The following is an 18,417-nucleotide window of genomic DNA, read 5'->3' as shown; positions in this document are numbered from 1 at the left end:
TAAAAGAATCAGAAGTTGAGTTGAAATATTATGTGTTGAATTATTTGTTAATTCTATCAAAGTCGCGACGGTCCCCCTCTCTCGCTGTCCTATCCCAGCGATCTGCTATTCCCCTAGTGTCTTTTTTATTATCCCCAACGCCCTACATAGCAAATCGCCATTGTATCCAAGTGTATCCCATCCGACCAAGTATTATTTTCCACCATGTTGGACCGTCCGTCTCTGTCCGTATCGGGTATCATTGCAAGAATGTCAAGTAGAATTATGCCATCGCCTCTCTACTAAAGAGAGAGAGTGTGTGCGTGTGGCGGGTGTGCTTGAGCAGAAGTGTGTGAGAGAGATAGAGAGCCAGCTGCCCCTCTTTGTTTCGTCTACTGCTTGCCGCCTTAGCGGGCGTTGCTGGCGCCGTACAGGCCCCAGACGGAGGCGTTGAGGCTCTCGTGGTGGGCCCGGGTGCGCTTCTTGTGCTCCGAGGAGGAGCGGGGCGAGGCGTGCGGGGAGGCGGCCTGCGAGGTCGCGGGCGAGGCGGCGGCGGAGCTGGCGCGGCTGCTGCTCGGGCTGGTCATGCCGGCGGTGCCCATGCCGTAGAAGGTGGAGTAGGCCGTGTTGACGGACTGGTGGTGCTCCTTAGCGGCGCGCTTGATGGTCGACCAGAGGCCCTTGCTGGGGGAGGTCTTGGTGGTGTTGGCCATGATGGTGGAAGGCATTGTGAGTGGTTGGTCGTTTGGTTGAGTGATAAGAGAAGTGGTGTGATGTTGCGTGTAAGTCGAGAGAAGATCGGAGAGCTGTGATTGGCTGACTTGGATCTAGTTGGCTTGGCTTTGAGCAAGGTGATAGATAAGGAAGATGGAACTTCGGAGATATAGAGCTGATGATGAAGATGCTAGTGTGTATGCTTGAGTAGATGCGATGATCTGAGATGGTTGTTTGATGCTGGATGCTGATTCGGACCTTCTAAAACCTCATTATCCCCAATGGCGATCCCCCATCTTATATATCTCCTTTTTTCCATTGTCAGGAGGCATGTATACAAAGTACATCGTGACTTCTGGACATACCACCTGTCGTATTGTTCTTAGGAAAAATTTGCGTGGAATTAGGTAAACGGGTTTGGGCCGTCGTCAGCTGCCTGGGCCCTTACGTAAAATGTGGCACGACATGGTGACCATTGAGTCGCCGGCGGGATAAAAAAGGACATGGAAACCTGTATGGGAAAGGGGAGCCGTTGGTTTGACAGAGGTTGTCTCGGGTTTGCACGGTCGCTACACCCCTTTCGGGACCTGTGTACCTTGTAATGGCAGCCAATCAACGACTGCACGACCCTGAAGATCCCGCAGGAGAAAGGGAGAAAAAACTTCTTGGTACGGCGGATGGGGCGTACCGTACAGCAGGCCCAGCAGCGGGAAGCTGCTGGTCACAGGGCTGAAAATACTTCAGTCTTGGTTCCCGTCTTGTATCGATCCTCCCGCTCGCACTCCTGATGAGAACTGGAGCCCGCTAGAATCGAGCTGGAATGGAGTCGAACCCACCCCTAATAACTAGAACCTCTGAGTTTTTTCGACGTGTTCCAAGGCATACGACCAATCGCAGGTGGTCTCTCGACGCCACGGACCTCAATCCGGGCTAGCTGTGACAGCTGTGACTGAGCCATCCATGGTTTCGAGATTTTCCACGGGGGGCGTCTGACTGTTTGACGTAAACTCGAAGAAAACTTCGTGACTGGAGTTGTGGGGACTTCTTCGGCTTAGTCCTTTTTTGCTGTCCTTTTGCTGACAAAAAAGGGCGCGGCTCTCGACGGCTTAATCATCGAGCCCACCTTCTGTTACCCGAACCCACCATTCGCGATGCAACTAGACTTCTACACGGGAGCCAGCGACGAGGATGCAAGAGTCTGGACTCTGGACCTGTGTTTCCCATAGGCGGGTGACAAGAAAAGCTTCATGGTTTCGGATTAAAATACTCACTACTACTACTCTACCGAGCTCTACCACCATAACCTAAACTTTTAGAAATTCCTAAAAAAAAATAACGCACATAGACTTCATTGGAAATTGTATACGCTATTTGTGTTTCTATTAATTTAAAAACAATCTCGTTACTGCTGTCCGGAAACAATAGCCCAACTCATGTGGTGACTTCATTTCTTGTCACCCGCCGGCCCCAACCGAACTGGTACCTGAAAACGGGCTGCCAGCAAAGAGAAACAAACCCACGGGTGCGGGCCGAGCGTTTAGATTGGCTCCTCTCGACTCTCGACTCTCGACTCTCGACTTGACTGACGACTTCGTTTCGCGGCTAATGGAGGCTCTGTCGCATACAGTTCCCTCAAGGGGCGTGGCGTAATGGATACCACCCGGTCCCATACCATAATCAACGACATTCGATCGCGAGTCCTTCCACCGTTCGTTCGGTGCTTCCCGCTCTTCTTCACATCGTGAATCGTGATGGAACGGCCGCCCGCCCCATACCTTGCCTGGCCCGATCCAATCTAGCATCTACGTGCTGGATCTGGCTTTTCCCTGGTTGTTGTCTCAGGAGTCATCAGGAGGCTGGAATTTTTTTTTTCTTTGACTCTTTTCCCCCTTTGAACCCGCCCAAAGCCGCGCAAAAGTACGTACTCACGAGAAACCAAGCCGCGTACAGCCGCACCAACCATTGACCACTTTCACTTCACCCCTTTTTTGTCCCGTCCGGCGCTCTAAGGCTGCTTACTAGTCAACAACACACAGTACACTTGACACCTCACGTTACACGCCGCACGCGAGAAGAAGACTTGTTTGTTTGAAACGGTATTACTACATTAACAATACGGGTACGTAGCTCGCGGGCGGCCACGTTAGTTACTTCCTTCGACATGCTCCCTCAATACGTACAACAAAAGGGCTCCGGCTGCGTACAAGATCGGATATCATCAACAGAGCGGGTACCACAGACGGCAATATGGCTCACCGCAAAAGCTACAGTTGCTTTGCCTGAACAGCAGCAATACAATAGCCACACATGAAAAAGCTCTACATGGCAGGATGTTTCCCTCTCCTCCCCATGTGTACAATATATCAGACAGATCCACCTGGCGTCTGCCGGTTCAACAACTCTCTTTGCCGTGAGGGCCAGGCCACTCAAGCAGATGTGGGATAGGACCTTCCCAAGAACACATCTCTCGAGGCTTAGCTCATTTCATAACCCGTGCGAAGCATGGCCCCTATTACCTCGCCCCCACGCGCGAGCTCCTCCCCCGCTCCTTCTCCCCCTCCCGCTTCGCCGTCCCCGTGACCCGTAACCAATCCTCCCACTCCTTCGAAATCTCCATGAGCACCGTCCCCATCACGTTGGCGCTCGCCATCAGCCCGTGGCCCTCGCCCTCGAGCACGCGCACCTCGCACCGCTTCATCATCTTGCCAAGCCACTTGACGTTCTCGACCGGCACCCGCGTGTCCCGGCTCCCGTGGTGGATCACCACGGGGCGCGTGATGTCGACGTACCGGAACCCGACCGTGTGCCGCCGCTCCAGGCACACCAGCAGGTCGACCGCCGGGTTCGCCCCCGTCGTCGCCAGGTCCCAGATCGCGTGCGTCAGTCGCGTGTCGTAGTTCACCTGGCGCTCCTTGTCGGCCAGGGCGTCGGCTGCGGCCTCCAGGATGGCGTTCTCGGGCGAGTTGAACTCGGGGTTCGGCCGGTAATGGTCCATGTTTTCGGTCGCGAGGGGCGGTGACGATTTCCCGTCGGGCAGGTACAGGTCCGTATGCATGTTTTCTTTGTCCAGTGCGGGCGTCAAGTCACGCTTTCCTGTGGCCGCGGATTTCCGCTTGTCTTTTTCCGAGGAGTCTTCGGTAGCGAGCTGGTGATGGAGCTACTCGTAGCCGACATGAAAGAACTGTTGGCAGCCTTCAAGAACGGAGTAGGTAATGCCCGTAAGATGCGCTGCGATGTCGGTATGGCGTTGGTAGGAGGCATGGCTTGCGAGGCGCCAAACACGTTCATTTGCGATGGCGGTATCCAAGGAGCCAAGAGGTGAATCCGACCTCGAATGTGTTGCGGCATGCGAAGCGCCGTAGCCAGAGCGTAAATGGCGCCTGCCGAGTGCGCCAGGATCGAAAACTTCGTGATCTTCAAAGCCTGACAAATCGCATACACATCATCTATCTCGAGTTAGTTGGAGTGACTACAAGATGATGTTGTTTAATGTAGTACTTACCGGGCCAACTCAACGGCGTTGCAGTGCCATCGTTGTAAGCCTCGCTGTCTCCCACACCAGGACGATCCGGCGTGATCAAGCGTAACTTCAGTGTCAGCGCCAGCTCATCGTAGAATGCCGTAATGTAACGCGTCAGTCCCATGCCCACACAGCAGAACACGGCCGAGCCCTCCGCGTCTCCGACCTCGGAAAACGAGATCACCCGGCCGGTCTGCGGATGTTTAATCTTTTGTGACAGCCTCGGGGGAACACAGATAGGATTCGACCGCCTCGTCTACTGAATCGGCACTCTCTGGCCTTTCGTAGGTGACGTGCGGGTCGGGTGTCGTCGCACGGCGATCGCCTGGCTCGGGGGATTTGTTGCCAGACAGCCGCTTCAATCGGGAGCTGCTCCGCTTTGGCTTTAGGGCTTCGCTGGGTTCGGGTGTGCTGCGCCCCGATTTCCGCCTCTCGGTGCTACGTGTGCTGCGTCGTCGACTCGAGTATACTGCGGGGAACGGCGCTCCATCTTCGAAAGCGTCGTCGTGTGACAACGCGTGAGGCGAATGGGTATAATTGACTTCTTGGGGGTGGCGGCCCCCCGCCGTGGTCGACCGGCTCGGCATTTCTGGGCGTAGGTATTCGTCCCTTCTCCTCGCCTCGCCTTCAAAGTCTGGAAAGGACTGGTGACGTCGAGCGATTGGTGGTGGTACCGAAGCGTCACGCGACCTGCCGTGATGTTCCTCCTCGGGGATGCTGTCGTTGACTCCAGTGTCGCTCTCGCGTTTCGGTCGCCGGTTCGATGCCTTTCTCACATTGGACCCGGTCTTTCGGAGGGAGGAATCGCGGTGCGGGATCAGGGAAGGGAAGCCGTTATGGTAGTTGTCGAGTGAGGAGCTGCGAGCTGGATGGGAGGATGTGTCGTAGAACGTTGGCTCCTCCCGGATCGGGAGCTCGGCCAAGAACGGATCTGGCCTGCTGACTGTTGGCGATAGGGCGCCAGAGCTGCTGCCGCCGACAGCGACAGTGGCGCGCTTACGCTCTGCTGAACTGGCTCGCAGGCGTTCCCTGGAGCTCATATACATTACACTTGAGTGGTTCCGGCCAGTACTGCGACCCCAGCTGTCCTGCGATGCTCGCCTGTGTAATTCGGGTGTCTGGCCTCGCTCGACAGACAGATTTCCTATACTTCGCGTATCATCATGCGACACTTCAGAGCCACGAGACGACGGCCGCGATGATCGCAGTAGTGATCTGAGACCACCCGACACCTCGCGATTCGGCGATCTGGGAGATTTGGGGGCGGTCAATGCCGAGAGGCCGGATGGAGGCTTGGATGTACGGATGATCGGTGGTGAGGCGGCGAGATCGTCGAGAGATACCCCTTCTTCTAGTTTGCCCAGGGGTGGGGAAGGAAAGGCGCCGTATTCGACACCGAAGCTACCGTCGCTTGGCGATATGGACGTAGGGAGGATGGGTGGGCCGTCGAAGAGGCTGTTCGCGGGCTTGGAGATGACCGAGAGGCTGGTGATCAAGGAAGAGATGACCTCTGGGGACGCTGGCTGTACGTTTACGCGGTTGCTGTTGTCGGCAGAACTGCTATTGCCGCGGAGCTGGGTGTAGAAGGACGACGGATCGAGCGATAGGTTGTTGCGGCGGGATTGGTGGCGGGCCTGACTGTGACTGTGACTGCGACTGCTGTTGCTGTATCGAGGGATAGGGGCGCTTGACTGTGATATCGAGTCCATGTCCGGACAGCCGACCGACCGACTGGGCGGCAGGATACGAAAGTAGACTGGACTGAAAGCTGCTGACAGTACTACCTACAGTAGGGTACGGTACCAAAGTCACTCCAGCGCAGGGCAAGCCGAAGGCAAGGCGGTGCCAAACAAAGCGACGGTACGGTTTCGGTCGTCTGCAAGCAGTAGTACGTCGAACAGGTTTTGCCTAATTGGAACTTGGAGGGCGGGCAAGGCCTGGCTGCCAGGGAGTACCTGCGACTTGTTTTTCTTTCGATGGAGCACCCTGTTTCCCCTTTGTCACAGGTTGCGAAGGGTTCGCGCGCAATAAGCAGCTGCGGGCGGAATTAATTGAAAATAGATCGACCTGCAGATGGTGTGTGTTTGGGGGCCTTGGGGGATGTGCCAGACTGCGACTTTGTTTCGGTTCGGGCGAATCGCCCAAGATCTAAATCCAGGCACGAGGCACCAACAGGCAGACTACCAATTCGGGCTGCTTATAGATCGCAGCCGGCGCCGGAATGGTTCGGTTTTTTTTTTTTTTTTTTTTTTTTTCTTCGAATTGCGAGTGGGGGCTCTAGAACACAGAGACGACGGGTGACAAGAGCGCGAGGGCGCGACACAGACAGGCGAGAGTGCGTGATTACTGAGATGGATGTATGTAGGTAGCAACGGTGTTATGTTGGAAACCTGGATGTTCCTCAAACAGCACCCGGGCGGTAATCGTAATGTAGGGCAGCAGCATGCATGTACGTCTCTTCTGGCCGTCGGAAGTTGGTTTTGGTTTGAGCGCACTCAAAGTCAGTTCATCGGCAGTAACATCAAAGGTACACCTCTGTCAAGCTTTATTAGGTTAGGTTAGGTAGAATAGGAAAGTACCTATGGCATGACTCTTTGCGCGCGCACTCTAACCTAAGGGAAGCAGTGGGATGGATGGATGGTTGCCGTGGGAAGCAGAGAAGACGGTGTGTCGTGTCTCTGTCCGTCCGTCTGTCAATCTGTCACAAGTCCCCTTTGGTCTGTGTCTGTCTGGGCTGGTCTTACTACGGACATACTTCGAAATGGCTGGGCGCGACGGAGCGATAGGCAGCGGGAGAAAAAGAAAGGATGGTGATGCGAGCTGTGATTTGCCCCAGTCCAATCTCTTGCGCACCAAATCACAGAGCAGCAGCTCCAGCAATTTGAGGGTGGTGACATCGGCCCCGTCGGCGCAGGTGGACATGGCTGCCGTAGTGCGATGCACGCAGATCTTATTCCCTCGCTGCTTAAAATTTGGGGGCTCCGTGCGACGTCTGCAGTTGGCCTACATGGTCTTGCGTCTTGCTGTGCAGGCGCCCGTCCCTTAAATGAGATTGTAGGTAACCACAGCAATTCGCAGACAGACAGGCGACCGGAGAATTGTGGCTGCTCACAGGTTTTCCTCTACTTCAGTACAGTACAGCACATTTACTGCAAGTAACAAAGAATGCTCAAGAAAAGCGATCAGGCAACACGCACGTTTCGCCAAGTCTCGCATTGCATAAGGAACGTTGAATCCGCGAAACACAACTCGCCTGTTGAACCTTGGGGGCTTAATGAATAGGTACTACTAGGTCCCTTATCAGCGATGGACGGGGTCTCGGGCCCTCCCCAGACCCTGGCGATGGTACCTGAATAGGCGAGCCAACCAGCCAACGGGGGGATCGCACTGGAGCCCAGGTGGGATGGTGGGTGGGCCAGCGATGCAGCGATCCCCCTGGGAGCAGTTCACGCAGTTCGCGCTGCAAGTAACTCCCCTGCATGACCGTCCATGCCATGACCATTGATACATGAGCATCCCCCACTTGCACTGACAGATGCGAGTTCGTCTCTGTTTTGGGAGGAGGCCTTTCCTTTATCACGCAGCATTATTGAAACGTACACCGCATTGCGCATTGTCATATCTATCATGATGTTTTCGTTCTGTTGCATGACTGTTGCCATATGTTCTCTTTTCGCTTGTCTAGCCCACACGTAAAAAATAAAAATAAAAAAATAAAAAATAAAATTCAATTGGCTTCCCTCGTCACAGAACACACAATGCCTTCCTTGCATGCGAAACGTTACCCGAGGCAAGTATTGTCGGTCGGTCGCTGTCTAAAACGGTCAAGACTTCCAAGACTCGCAGGCGATGCCTCCTGTGTGTACGCCCCAAACAGTTCCCACGAGTCACCAGTCCTCCTCGAGTTGCTCGGACAGCTAGCTACCCCATGTTTCGGGGTCGAACCATGTCCAAAAGCAGCACCTCGAAAATCTGACGTTTTTCAAGGCCGCTTTCTTTTCTTATTCGCCGATCACTAAGACCCCTGCGGAACAAACTGCTGGAAGAAAGACATGCATCACGGACAAATTAATAAAAGCCTAAGCTCCACCCACCTCGAGAGCGCATGATTCTGATCCTGCGTGATTGCTGGGACAACTCGGTCCGGGGTTCGGCCTTGGGATATGCGCAATGTGCAATGGCCATTGCAACTCGCCATTTGAATGTGATATCGATGTTCGCAGCTGCCGACCAGTCGACTGACTGCATTTAATATATTTCGAGTGGATAAGCCCTTCCTGCGCAACCAGACTGACGGGGCGATGGTTCGGTACCGTTGCCGCCCGCGGGCCAGTTGGTAGGAGCTCCAAATATAGCCCGTGGTTCCTGCTATAGCCAAACGATGACTTGGGAGACAAGAGAGGGGGCGGACCATCTGCTGCCAGCGGCAATGGAGGGGTGACAGCACCACCGAACCCACCTGGCACCTGAGAGAAGTACTTGTAGTTGACTCGTTCGTCGCTTGTGCTCACAATGGCAGATGATTGTCTCAACAACATAAAGGAGAGACGAACAATTCATACACACGTTGGAACGTTTCTGATCTACGCAGGGGCATTGCGCGAGGCGCAATGCCTGTTACGCGCCATCACGGCTTGGTTGTTGGCTCACGACATCGCAATAATTTGAATGGTCCCTGTCCGGCAGGGTCTAGGGTTACTTTTTTCTACGAAAGTGAAGACTGCTCATATCATGCGTTCATGCATACTTCTAAAAATCAAGTGATATGGAATTCAAACACCCTTTTGCCTTTCCCCCAAGGTCAAACCTCACCATTTGTCCGTATTGAGATGCTGTCTTCACCAAGGGCTGAAGATATCACGAAGCAGAGCTTGATCCGAGTTAGTATACCCACGGCAGGGGTGTGAGTAAGCAAGCACATTCCCCATCGCCAGCTGTGACAGTGAAATCGCTACGTCATACTGCGGCCAGGCTGAGGAATTCACGAGAAACAGGGCAGCGCCGCGGGGCGTCTGCTGAGTAAATGAAGATGCCAAGTCATACTTCATGTTTGTGCAATTGACCACCTATTCAGACAGGCAATACCACCTGGTTTCGTTTAATTCGAAGTCAATTCGGACGAAACATCAAACTGCTTATTCACAATGGACGTCATCCTCTCCCTCCCGATCATGTCGTACTTCGCGGCGCCCATGCTGACGTCCTGGTCGACCTCGATGAACCTGCTGTTCTTCTACATGACCTGGACGACGCTGGTGCTCTCGCACTCGCCCCTGAAGATCGAGCTCGTCGGGACCCTGGCCGTCCGGCTAGTCTTCTGGCTGCTCCCGTCCCTGCTGTTCCTCCTCTTCGACGCGGGCGTGCCGAGCCTGTCGGAATCCATCAAGTTCTACGGCGCCAAGTCCCTCCCCCGCCGCGACGCCGCCGCCCTCGCCAAGCAGGCCGCCCTGGCGGCCGCGAACCTGCTCGTCGTCACCGCGGTCCAGGCGGGGCTGTCGATGGGCGCCACCGTCCTGCTCAAAAAGCCCCTGTTCCGGACCTCGACCACGCTGCCGCTGCCCTGGCACATCATCAAGCACGTCGCGACCCTGTACGCGGCGCGCGAGGTCCTCACCTACTACATCCACCGCGACCTGCTGCACTCGCGCCGGCTCGGCGGGGCCGCGGCATCGCTGCATAACCGGTACGCGCACGCCTCGCACCGGGGCGCCCCCTACGCCCTCATGGCGTACGCGGACCACCCGCTGCCGCTGGTCCTGCACCGCGTCATCCCCGTCTACCTGCCCGCGCTGCTGGTGCGCCCCCACCTGCTGACGTACTTCCTCTTCACGCTGCTCACGACCGTCGAGGAGACGCTCGCCATGTCGGGCTACAGCGCGGTGCCCGGCATCGTCATGGGCGGCGTGGCGCGGCGGACGGCGACGCACTACGCGAGCGGGGGGCGGGGCAACTTCAGCGCCATGGGCCTCCTGGACTGGATCCACGGCACCAGCGTCGGCAAGGACGTGATGGAGGACATCCAGGACGAGGCGGACAAGCACCGCGTCAAGGAGCGGAGCCGGCGGAAGGCGAGCGAGGGGAAGGGGATGGTGCAGGATGGGATCGACAGCTGGAAGAGGAACCGCAAGGGCGGGAAGAAGAACTGAGGGGGGGGGTTGGTCTAAGTGTATGGTCTGACGTGTTTCGCTGTGGCTGTTGGTTGGTTGGTTGGTTGGTTGGTTTCTCTTGCGCGCCGATACCCCAGGTGTCAGCACCTCTACCCTGATACCCCGAACTGTTGAGACTGCGGTTTGCTGCGTTTTCGCGCGTTGGGAAAGTATTTTAACGATGAATGACGAAGTCCTGATGAGTTATGCTATATACATGTGTATTACCATACAGTTCGATCCTCCAAACGAAATCTCCGCATTGAACAGTGGTTCATTACCACGAGCGGCAGTCAACTTGCAAACCCGTACTCACTATTTCTGGGGTGATTGTCCAACAAGCCTACCTTGTCGGTTCACCTCTTGAGCGTGACTTCACGTATGAGGACGTACAACACCTTTCTCAAGCTTTAAGATGGTGTATTTATCATTCCCCAAATGCATGAGAAGTGCATCTTGTGCCGTCGAATCGAGTTCGGCGGGTTTTCTTCTTCGAGGCGGTTTTCCACCAGTCACGCGCGACAAGTCGGTGCACCAGCTGATCACCTTCCTATCGTCCTGCCGCACGTAGCCCATCGAATTTTTCAATCCTTTTCCTTGAAGCTTTCCGAGTTCCAGGTCATCTAACCAAAGCGATGCACGCAGGAGCCGAAACCCATTCGTGCCCATCAGCTGACAGGAAGAGCGTGCGCCCCAACTACTGATAGATTGTAAGCAGTTGGAATCCCGCGGCGCCATCTCTGCTCAGCGGGAGAAACTGCGACCGGTGCCCAAACCCCAATCGCGCCGGTTCTGATACGCAAGCTTTTATTGGAATGCCGAGAGACTGCCGAAACTTCCCCGAGATTAGGTAGGTATTGGCGACGGCGACCGGACTTCCAGCGTGATAGTTCGTTGATTGATCTTATCGTGTCACATAAGCTTCCCAGATCTCAACGTTGGAAAGTTTGGCCATCGAATCAACTGCCGAATTCCCCACCCGTAGGCCTTATCAGGCCGGACCCCATCAGAAGTATGGCGGCCGAATCTTCGTTTTCCTGGCACACTAACCTAGCACCCAACAACCACAAGATTCATCCAAGTTCCGTGGCTTTGAAGAACTTACGCCAATAAAAACGGGGATCCAGCGAAGCCTGGAACGCATCAAGTGGAGGGGTCGGTTTTGTTGGCAAGTGTCAACTACACCGAACGATTTCCACTTTGGGAGTGTAGACGTCATGATGGTGTATATTCGACCAGGGGAAAGAAAGATGGGGCAGAGATCTCTTGTGTGGGTTTCGTTGGCGGAATGCCATGAACGGTGCGGCCGCTCGAGGATGTGATTCTACTGAAATCCGGTTGAGCTCTCCTGGGAATACCTAGATTGCGTCTTGCGAGGTATTCTCAATATTGTTATTAGACCAAGCCCAATCGGTATCTACACGACTGAGACTGGAAGTAAGATGGCACCTGCGGAACCGAACGCGCTGGCCTTCAGGCCCAAGGGCGAGCCGCCCGTATTCGAAGAGGAACGGAAGGGGTGGAAGGGATACATTGAGTGGGAGAAGTATCCCGAGAAGAAGAAGCAGGCGGCCGAGATCTTGAAGAAATATGACTTCCCCGTCGTCAGTGCACTCCTTCTTGATGATGTAGTCTCAGTACATGATGCTGATGTTTAGCGTCACCAGCCGCCCGAGTTCCAACTGCAGCCGCTGCCCAAGACGAACCCCATCCTCACTGGCGAGCGGTGGAAGCAGTATCACTATGCCATGGGGCCCAACCTGGAGAAGCTGCCCGATAAGAGCTGGGAGTACGTGAAAAGGAGAAGTCCGAGGACATTGTCCACGTGCTCCAGTTCCCTTATAACGGTGAACCGCCGCGGGTATGTCTCCCATGTTCGAAGCCACTTGCCAGCGGCCAAACGAGGAATTGTTGCTGACCTAGAAAAACCAGAAACGCCTTGTTGAGTCGGAGATTACCCCCAACAAGGACCACTTCGTCCGCAACCATGGCGGCATCCCCGAGATCGACCCCCAGGAGTACACCCTGGACATCTCCGGCCTGGTCAAGAACCCCAAGCGCCTCACGCTGGCCGACCTGCAGAACGAGGACCTCTTCCCGCGCCAGACCAACACGGTGACGCTGCAGTGCTCGGGCACGCGGCGCATGGAGCAGATCGCCGTCTACCCGGGCGACGGCGACGAGCTGATCAACGCGCCGTGGGCCGAGGGCGCCATCGGCAACGCGCGCTGGACGGGCGTGAGCCTGAAGAAGGTGATCAAGCACTGTGGGGGCCTGGTCGACGGCGCCGACAACCTTGAGTTCTACGGCGCCGACACGTACTTCAAGAAGGGCCAGGCGTACAACTACGTCGTCAGCGTGCCGTGGCGCAAGGTCAAGGCCAACGAGGTCCTGCTCGCCTGGGAGATGAACGGCGAGCCGCTGCCCAAGATCCACGGGTTCCCCCTGCGGACCGTCGTGTTCGGGTACATTGGCGCGCGCAGCTGCAAGTGGCTGTACGAGATCAAGGGCATAAAGGGCCCGAGCCAGGCGCCCGTCCAGAAGAAGGAGTACCTCTACTACACGCCCCAGGTCGGCAAGCAGAACGCCATGTACAGCAACGGGTTCAGCATCCAGGACATGCCCGTCTCGTCGGCCATCATGTCGCCTACCGACATGGACCAGATCGTGCACGACGGATCTGTCAAACTCAAGGGCTGGGCGTACAGCGGCGGCGGCCGCTGGCCCGTCCGCGTCGAGGTCTCGGGCGACGGCGGCTCCGTCTGGTACGAGGTCTCGCCCGAGAACATGTCGACCAAGTACTTCCACGGCTGGCGCCTCTGGGAGATCGAGATGCCCGTCGACGCCGAGGGCTGGCTCGAGTTCTGCGTGCGGTGCTGGGACAACGCGCTCAACACGCAGCCGACGTTTGTCCGATCCGCTTGGTAAGTTACATCCTGATTGAAGACTCTGATCCTGACATGAGAAACACGCCCCCCCCAAAAGAATACTTGCTGATGCGTGCTTAATAACAGGAACTGGGATCTCCATGTGACGTCGTCCTGCCACCGCGTCAAGATCTACAGCATGAACCGCTCGAGGCCTCAAACCGCGGCGCGGCTTAAGCTGCTCGAGGAGAAGGGCATGTCCATCTTGCCCATTACACAGCCCCTCGAGATCGACCTGGAGACGGACGAACACTACGACGAGGCGATGGAAGCGATGGGCGGTAGAGACCCGAAGGAGTGATTCGGCCTCTTCGGCGTTTTATGGGTTTTCGATGCATGTAGTTATGTAGTACGAACTGACTTACTGAAGTTCATTTCCACCTAGCAAAGTAATGTTGGTGTGCTCTTGACCCGTTTGCGTAGAATGTGCACGTGCGATATATTTGGTCTCGTCTGCCATGTTCGTTGGAGGCATTGGGACTTAAAAACGTATTGCCTTTGCATTTTGCGCCTGCTGTCGGTCCATTTTAAGGGCGGCTTGTGGTGCTTGCATTGAGGTCATCAAGTACGTTTGCTCCTACCCTCCAAGTTGGATCCAGATCTCACATATCAATCTTGCCCTTCTGGCAAGTAAGCCTAAATACATCATATCCATGATCATCTTCCAAGTAACATTGATAGCTTCATTTGATCTTGTTATCTCATCCAGTGGAGGAAGGACCAAAAATGCCAGGCCATCAAGAGCGGTACTTCGCCAACCCCACCACCGGCGCCCTGCGAACCCCCGCGCCGCATGACGAGCTCCTTGCCAGTCTCGAGCGGATCAACGCCTTCAACCCACCGGTTCACACCTGCTCGACCGGCTGGAGTTTCCATGGGTTCTACACGGGACCCACCTCCATTGCGTACCTCTTCTATCGCCTCTCCCAGCTGTATCCCGACCTAGACTTCAAGCAGCAGCCTCTGGTTGAATGGGCGCAGGAATATCTGAGACTCGGGGCCCCGAGCCACCGAAAGGCACCCACCCCTTCCAACTGCGGCATTGGCAACGAGACGCTCGCCCATCTGACCATGACAGCTCTCTTGACAGAGGATGCAAGCGTGGTAACGGAGCTCTGCTCTTATGAGCGGACCATCAACGACAAGGCGGACGATGGGTCAAACGAGTGGCTCTACGGACGTGCCGGCTACTTGTATTATCTCAGACTATGCAAGACGTCACTAAGCCACGTCAATCACGAAAACATCGACAAGACAATTGAGAAGACTATCCGTCGCATGCTCAAAGTGCCACAACCCTGGGTCTGGCACGGAAAACAGTACCTGGGCGCAGCACACGGCACCATCGGCATCATCTGCCAGATGGTCCTGTCGATGCCGGAGATGGCTCCGCAGCTGCAAGAGCTGCTTATATCTGTGCTAGATGAGCAGCTCGACAGCGGCAACTTCCCCTCATCCTTGCCGGCGGCTGGCCCCGATAAGCTCGTGCAGTTCTGCCACGGCGGGCCGGGGTTCGTGCTGTCCCTTCGCTCGCTGCGACCATACTACCCGGAGCTGGAGGCGAAGATGGACGAGGCAGTCCGCCGGGCCCAGGCGGATATATGGCGGCGCGGGCTGCTCACGAAGACGCCGTGTTTGTGTCATGGCATCGCTGGCAACGCCTTGGCGCTAGATGATCAGGCGCAGTTCTTGCATCTCCTGTCGTTTATGGGCTCGGATGCGATGGAGAAGGCGGGTTGGCTGCACGATATTGGACGGGGTCATGATATGGCTAGCCTCTACACAGGTGAGGCTGGGCGAGCTTGGTCCTGGGCTGTGGCCGATAAGGATCTCCCGAAGACATGCATTGGGTATTCTGATGTGTAGTAGCATGAGATGCCGCCCAGTCGTTGAATTCCACCAACAGCACCAGCGACGGATTGAACGGTTTCGACATCCATTCTGCACTAGCAAGCGGGTAGTTCTGTCAGAGCAGAAAGTCTCATAACGCCCACGCTGCCTTGAAAGCTCCGACACCTGGAAAACAGATGCATGCTTAAGTAGTACAATGAGAAACAGCAACACTGACCCGGGCTTCATTTCCATGCATCTGTCCCATGATGAGATTGTTCGGTGCTCCAAGTCTAAGTGCCCATGTTGAATGTACTCTGGTACTTGGGTGCTTCTCCAGAGATGACAGCTACGCCACAGCCCCCCAGCCACCATTCCCCACGTGATTAGCGGCCAGATCCAAGCTCGCACGCTCGGTCGCGACGCAAGGAGCCTCTTGAGTCTTGACTGGTGTTTGGTCTGGCTTGCTGGGAAATTTTGGCTGCAGCCAGACGCGCTTCTCCAAGTCACCCTGGGCCATCCAATCCTCCATCCATTCAATTGAACTAACGTTCCGTTTTTCGACGCAAGAGCTTCGACGTGACCCAGCCCAATCGTTGCAAGTCGCCCTTTTAATTCCCGCGACGTCGTACCCTCTCAGCTGCAGCATTCAGCATACGCACTTTTGTACCCTCGACTTCTCGACTGCTCGCCCCGACTCGACGTGCAATCCCCCAGTAGCGGAGCTGCCAACGTCAGTCCGGCTTGGAGCTTGCGTGTGTTTTCATGCTTATGCGACATGAGTATGACATGAGATAGCTTTCTATTCTTTCAGCCATCCACCACCGTCGCCATGGGAACTCGATCGGCGCCCCAGGCGTTCCTCTCCAGCTACGCGCCGCGATTGCGCACCTACAACAACGCCCTCCTCACCCCCGTCGCCCACCCGACCCAGGCCGTCGGCCCCCAATCGCGAACCACCAAGCGCGGCACCACCGTCATCAACTACGCCGAAGACGGCTACGACTATGACGACGACGAAACCGACGGAGATAGGCGACGCCCGACCGGCCTTCGCAGCCTCCGCCGCGAGGACAGCACCTCGAGGCTCGATGCGAGCGACAAGGTCGGCAAGGATACCATTGCGCCCGTAGACCTGCAGGGCATCTGGCGAAACTGGATGCTTAAGAGTAGGACCCGGTCCGACCTGAATGCCCAGGCGCAGGCTGCCATGCCCGTCACCCTCATCCCCATCCGTATCGACGTCGACATCCCCGCCTTCATGCCAGCCGCGCCGTTTCCCCTACCCCCCGGGCGTGACCCAGCCGACACCACAGATGGATCCCTCCCTCTACCGAGCCGGCGAGATGACAGTACCATACAAGCTCAGGGATATCTTTTTGTGGAATTTACACGAGACCGTCATCACCACGGATCAGTTTGCTATGGCATTGGTGCAGGATCTCGACCTTCCCAACCAAGTCCCCATCGCGAACGAGATCAGCAAGCAGATACGGACACAGCTCGAGGAATACGCTGGCGTTGCGCTCCATCCGCTTTTCCATTCCGAGGATGCGACGGCCGTGGCTAATGGCAATGTGGCCGCTGCAGCCGCTGCTCTACGATCAGTACACGATACTCCGGCTACGCCCGGGACTCCTCTACAGCAATCGTCGTCGTCTTTTGTCGGGGGCTCGAATACGCCGATGCTCAGCGCTGTCGACACCCCTTCCAAGGGACCCACCGCCTCTGCTCTCCAAGTCACGGCCACGGCCAGCCCTATTGCTGCCGATGCCGATGACTACAGCCCCGACGACACGTATCGCTGCATAGTGTCACTTAGTCTCAATCTCTCTAGCAGCGTGTATTCTGACAAGTTCGAATGGTCTTTACTCCATCCACCGGGCACGGCGGAGGCATTCGCGAAAATCACTTGCACGGACCTGGGCTTGGCCGGAGAGTGGGTACCTGCCCTTACACACGCGATTTACGAAGCCGTGCTGCGTCTAAAGAAGGAGGCTTGCGAGTCTGGAGGTCTAGTGGCGGGCTGGGGTGCCATGGGCGCAGAGCTGCCAAATGACGCGGCGCACGGAGCGGATGCCGGCTGGCGTTACGACCCCGAGCACCTTGCCGAAGACTGGGAGCCCAAGATCGAGTTCTTGTCTAAGGAAGAGATTGAGAAGCGCGAAGGCGATCGCGAGAGAGAGGTTCGCCGTCTCCCGCCGCGAAACTGCGCGGTTCAGCAGCAATACCGGCATGCTGGGCGGCATGCCATTGGGCACCGTGGAAGTGGAAGAGGAGCGAATGGGACGTGGTGAGCGCTCCAAGAAGAAGCGCAGGTTTAGAAGTCTCAGCCCTTTAGGCCGCTCTGGCACCCCTGGGAGGGGTACACCAGACGTTGGTGGTTATGGCGGCGGAGGTTCATTGAGCGACCAGGAGCGATTCAACTGGCGATGTCTGCATTGTCGCGTCTGGGGCACCAGCGTCTGGGCAGTCCGCAAGGGCCCCTTTGGCGATCGGGTAAGTATTTGCTGTCCTAAGCCGCTATACCGAGTTCCATTACTGACTATACATCCAGACACTCTGTGCCAACTGTGGCAGCGTATGGGAGCAAACGAAACAGCTGCCCCGGTGGTCGCTAAACTTGCACGCAATGGACCCGCGTCCCATTTAATAGTGCTGAATCTGAGATGATCTTGCGCACTATCAAGGACTTGGAAAGAAAAGCGAAGCTTCCATGATAACACGATGTAAGACTAGGCGTTTCGGATGAATTTGAGAGAAAGGGGATACCATGCACGCATGTACCTGCTTTGTTGCGATTCCGCACGCGGATTTTGCGGGCTCGGGGCGATGCGACCAAGAAAAGCCATTTCGAGGAAAACGACATGGCTTTGGGTACGGGAATTAGATGGGCCTCCTCTCGTTGCTGCTGCTGCTGCTGCTGCTGAAAGAGGCGCGGGCTGTTAGCCCACCAGCTCCGTATACTGAAGAGATTGTCCCACAATGCCTCCCCAGGCCTGGTTCTGCCACCGAGCACGTCCGGGGCTTTCCAGAACCGGGCTGCTTTTGGTCAACTTGGATGAGACAAGCCCTGCGTTGCCTGCTTTTTAATGGATTTGGCCTACGAGATGGTAGACATTAGGAGAGTTAATACACTGATAAAGGCCATCTATTGATACTGCAGCGTTACACTCGGTCGGGTTGGGTCGAACAATTGCAACCTATGGACTGGGGCAAGTGAAGCCCTTCGTGGTACTGTATGTACCGCAGTCATGGGGGGGTGCTCGTACAAATTGGCAGCTCGATTTCGGGGATTGCT

At 56.0% G+C, this 18,417-nt stretch overlaps 6 protein-coding genes across 6 annotated transcripts; 4 read left to right on the top strand and 2 right to left on the bottom strand.

The window, feature by feature from the left end:
- Positions 1 to 386: 386 nt before the first annotated feature.
- PG986_011586 (uncharacterized protein) lies at positions 387 to 692 on the bottom strand (the record flags this gene model as incomplete). Its single annotated transcript, XM_066847808.1, has 1 exon — positions 387 to 692. The coding sequence occupies one exon, from the start codon at positions 690 to 692 to the stop codon at positions 387 to 389; it is 306 nt and encodes a 101-aa protein (XP_066694504.1).
- A 2,513-nt stretch (positions 693 to 3,205) lies between these two features.
- PG986_011585 (uncharacterized protein) lies at positions 3,206 to 5,922 on the bottom strand (the record flags this gene model as incomplete). Its single annotated transcript, XM_066847807.1, has 4 exons — positions 3,206 to 3,810; positions 3,855 to 4,139; positions 4,196 to 4,406; positions 4,474 to 5,922. 4 exons carry the CDS (start codon positions 5,920 to 5,922, stop codon positions 3,206 to 3,208), a joined length of 2,550 nt encoding a protein of 849 aa, XP_066694503.1.
- A 3,435-nt stretch (positions 5,923 to 9,357) lies between these two features.
- On the top strand, positions 9,358 to 10,359 carry PG986_011584 (sterol desaturase family protein; the record flags this gene model as incomplete). The annotated part of the gene is made up of 1 exon (XM_066847806.1): positions 9,358 to 10,359. One exon carries the CDS (start codon positions 9,358 to 9,360, stop codon positions 10,357 to 10,359), a length of 1,002 nt encoding a protein of 333 aa, XP_066694502.1.
- Positions 10,360 to 11,801: 1,442 nt separating this feature from the next.
- Positions 11,802 to 13,587, top strand: PG986_011583 (molybdopterin binding oxidoreductase; the record flags this gene model as incomplete). Its single annotated transcript, XM_066847805.1, has 4 exons — positions 11,802 to 11,963; positions 12,018 to 12,233; positions 12,292 to 13,283; positions 13,374 to 13,587. 4 exons carry the CDS (start codon positions 11,802 to 11,804, stop codon positions 13,585 to 13,587), a joined length of 1,584 nt encoding a protein of 527 aa, XP_066694501.1.
- Positions 13,588 to 14,012: 425 nt separating this feature from the next.
- On the top strand, positions 14,013 to 15,152 carry PG986_011582 (uncharacterized protein; the record flags this gene model as incomplete). Its single annotated transcript, XM_066847804.1, has 1 exon — positions 14,013 to 15,152. The coding sequence occupies one exon, from the start codon at positions 14,013 to 14,015 to the stop codon at positions 15,150 to 15,152; it is 1,140 nt and encodes a 379-aa protein (XP_066694500.1).
- Positions 15,153 to 15,948: 796 nt separating this feature from the next.
- Positions 15,949 to 17,769, top strand: PG986_011581 (uncharacterized protein; the record flags this gene model as incomplete). Its single annotated transcript, XM_066847803.1, has 4 exons — positions 15,949 to 16,497; positions 16,556 to 17,409; positions 17,450 to 17,615; positions 17,674 to 17,769. The coding sequence occupies 4 exons, from the start codon at positions 15,949 to 15,951 to the stop codon at positions 17,767 to 17,769; spliced, it is 1,665 nt and encodes a 554-aa protein (XP_066694499.1).
- Between the last annotated feature and the right edge of the window lie 648 nt (positions 17,770 to 18,417).

This window comes from Apiospora aurea (genome assembly GCF_038362705.1).
Source record: "Apiospora aurea strain CBS 24483 chromosome Unknown utg000008l_segment0_segment0, whole genome shotgun sequence".
NCBI classification, from domain to species: domain Eukaryota; kingdom Fungi; phylum Ascomycota; class Sordariomycetes; order Amphisphaeriales; family Apiosporaceae; genus Apiospora; species Apiospora aurea.
This window is presented reverse-complemented; position numbering and strand designations above follow the sequence as displayed.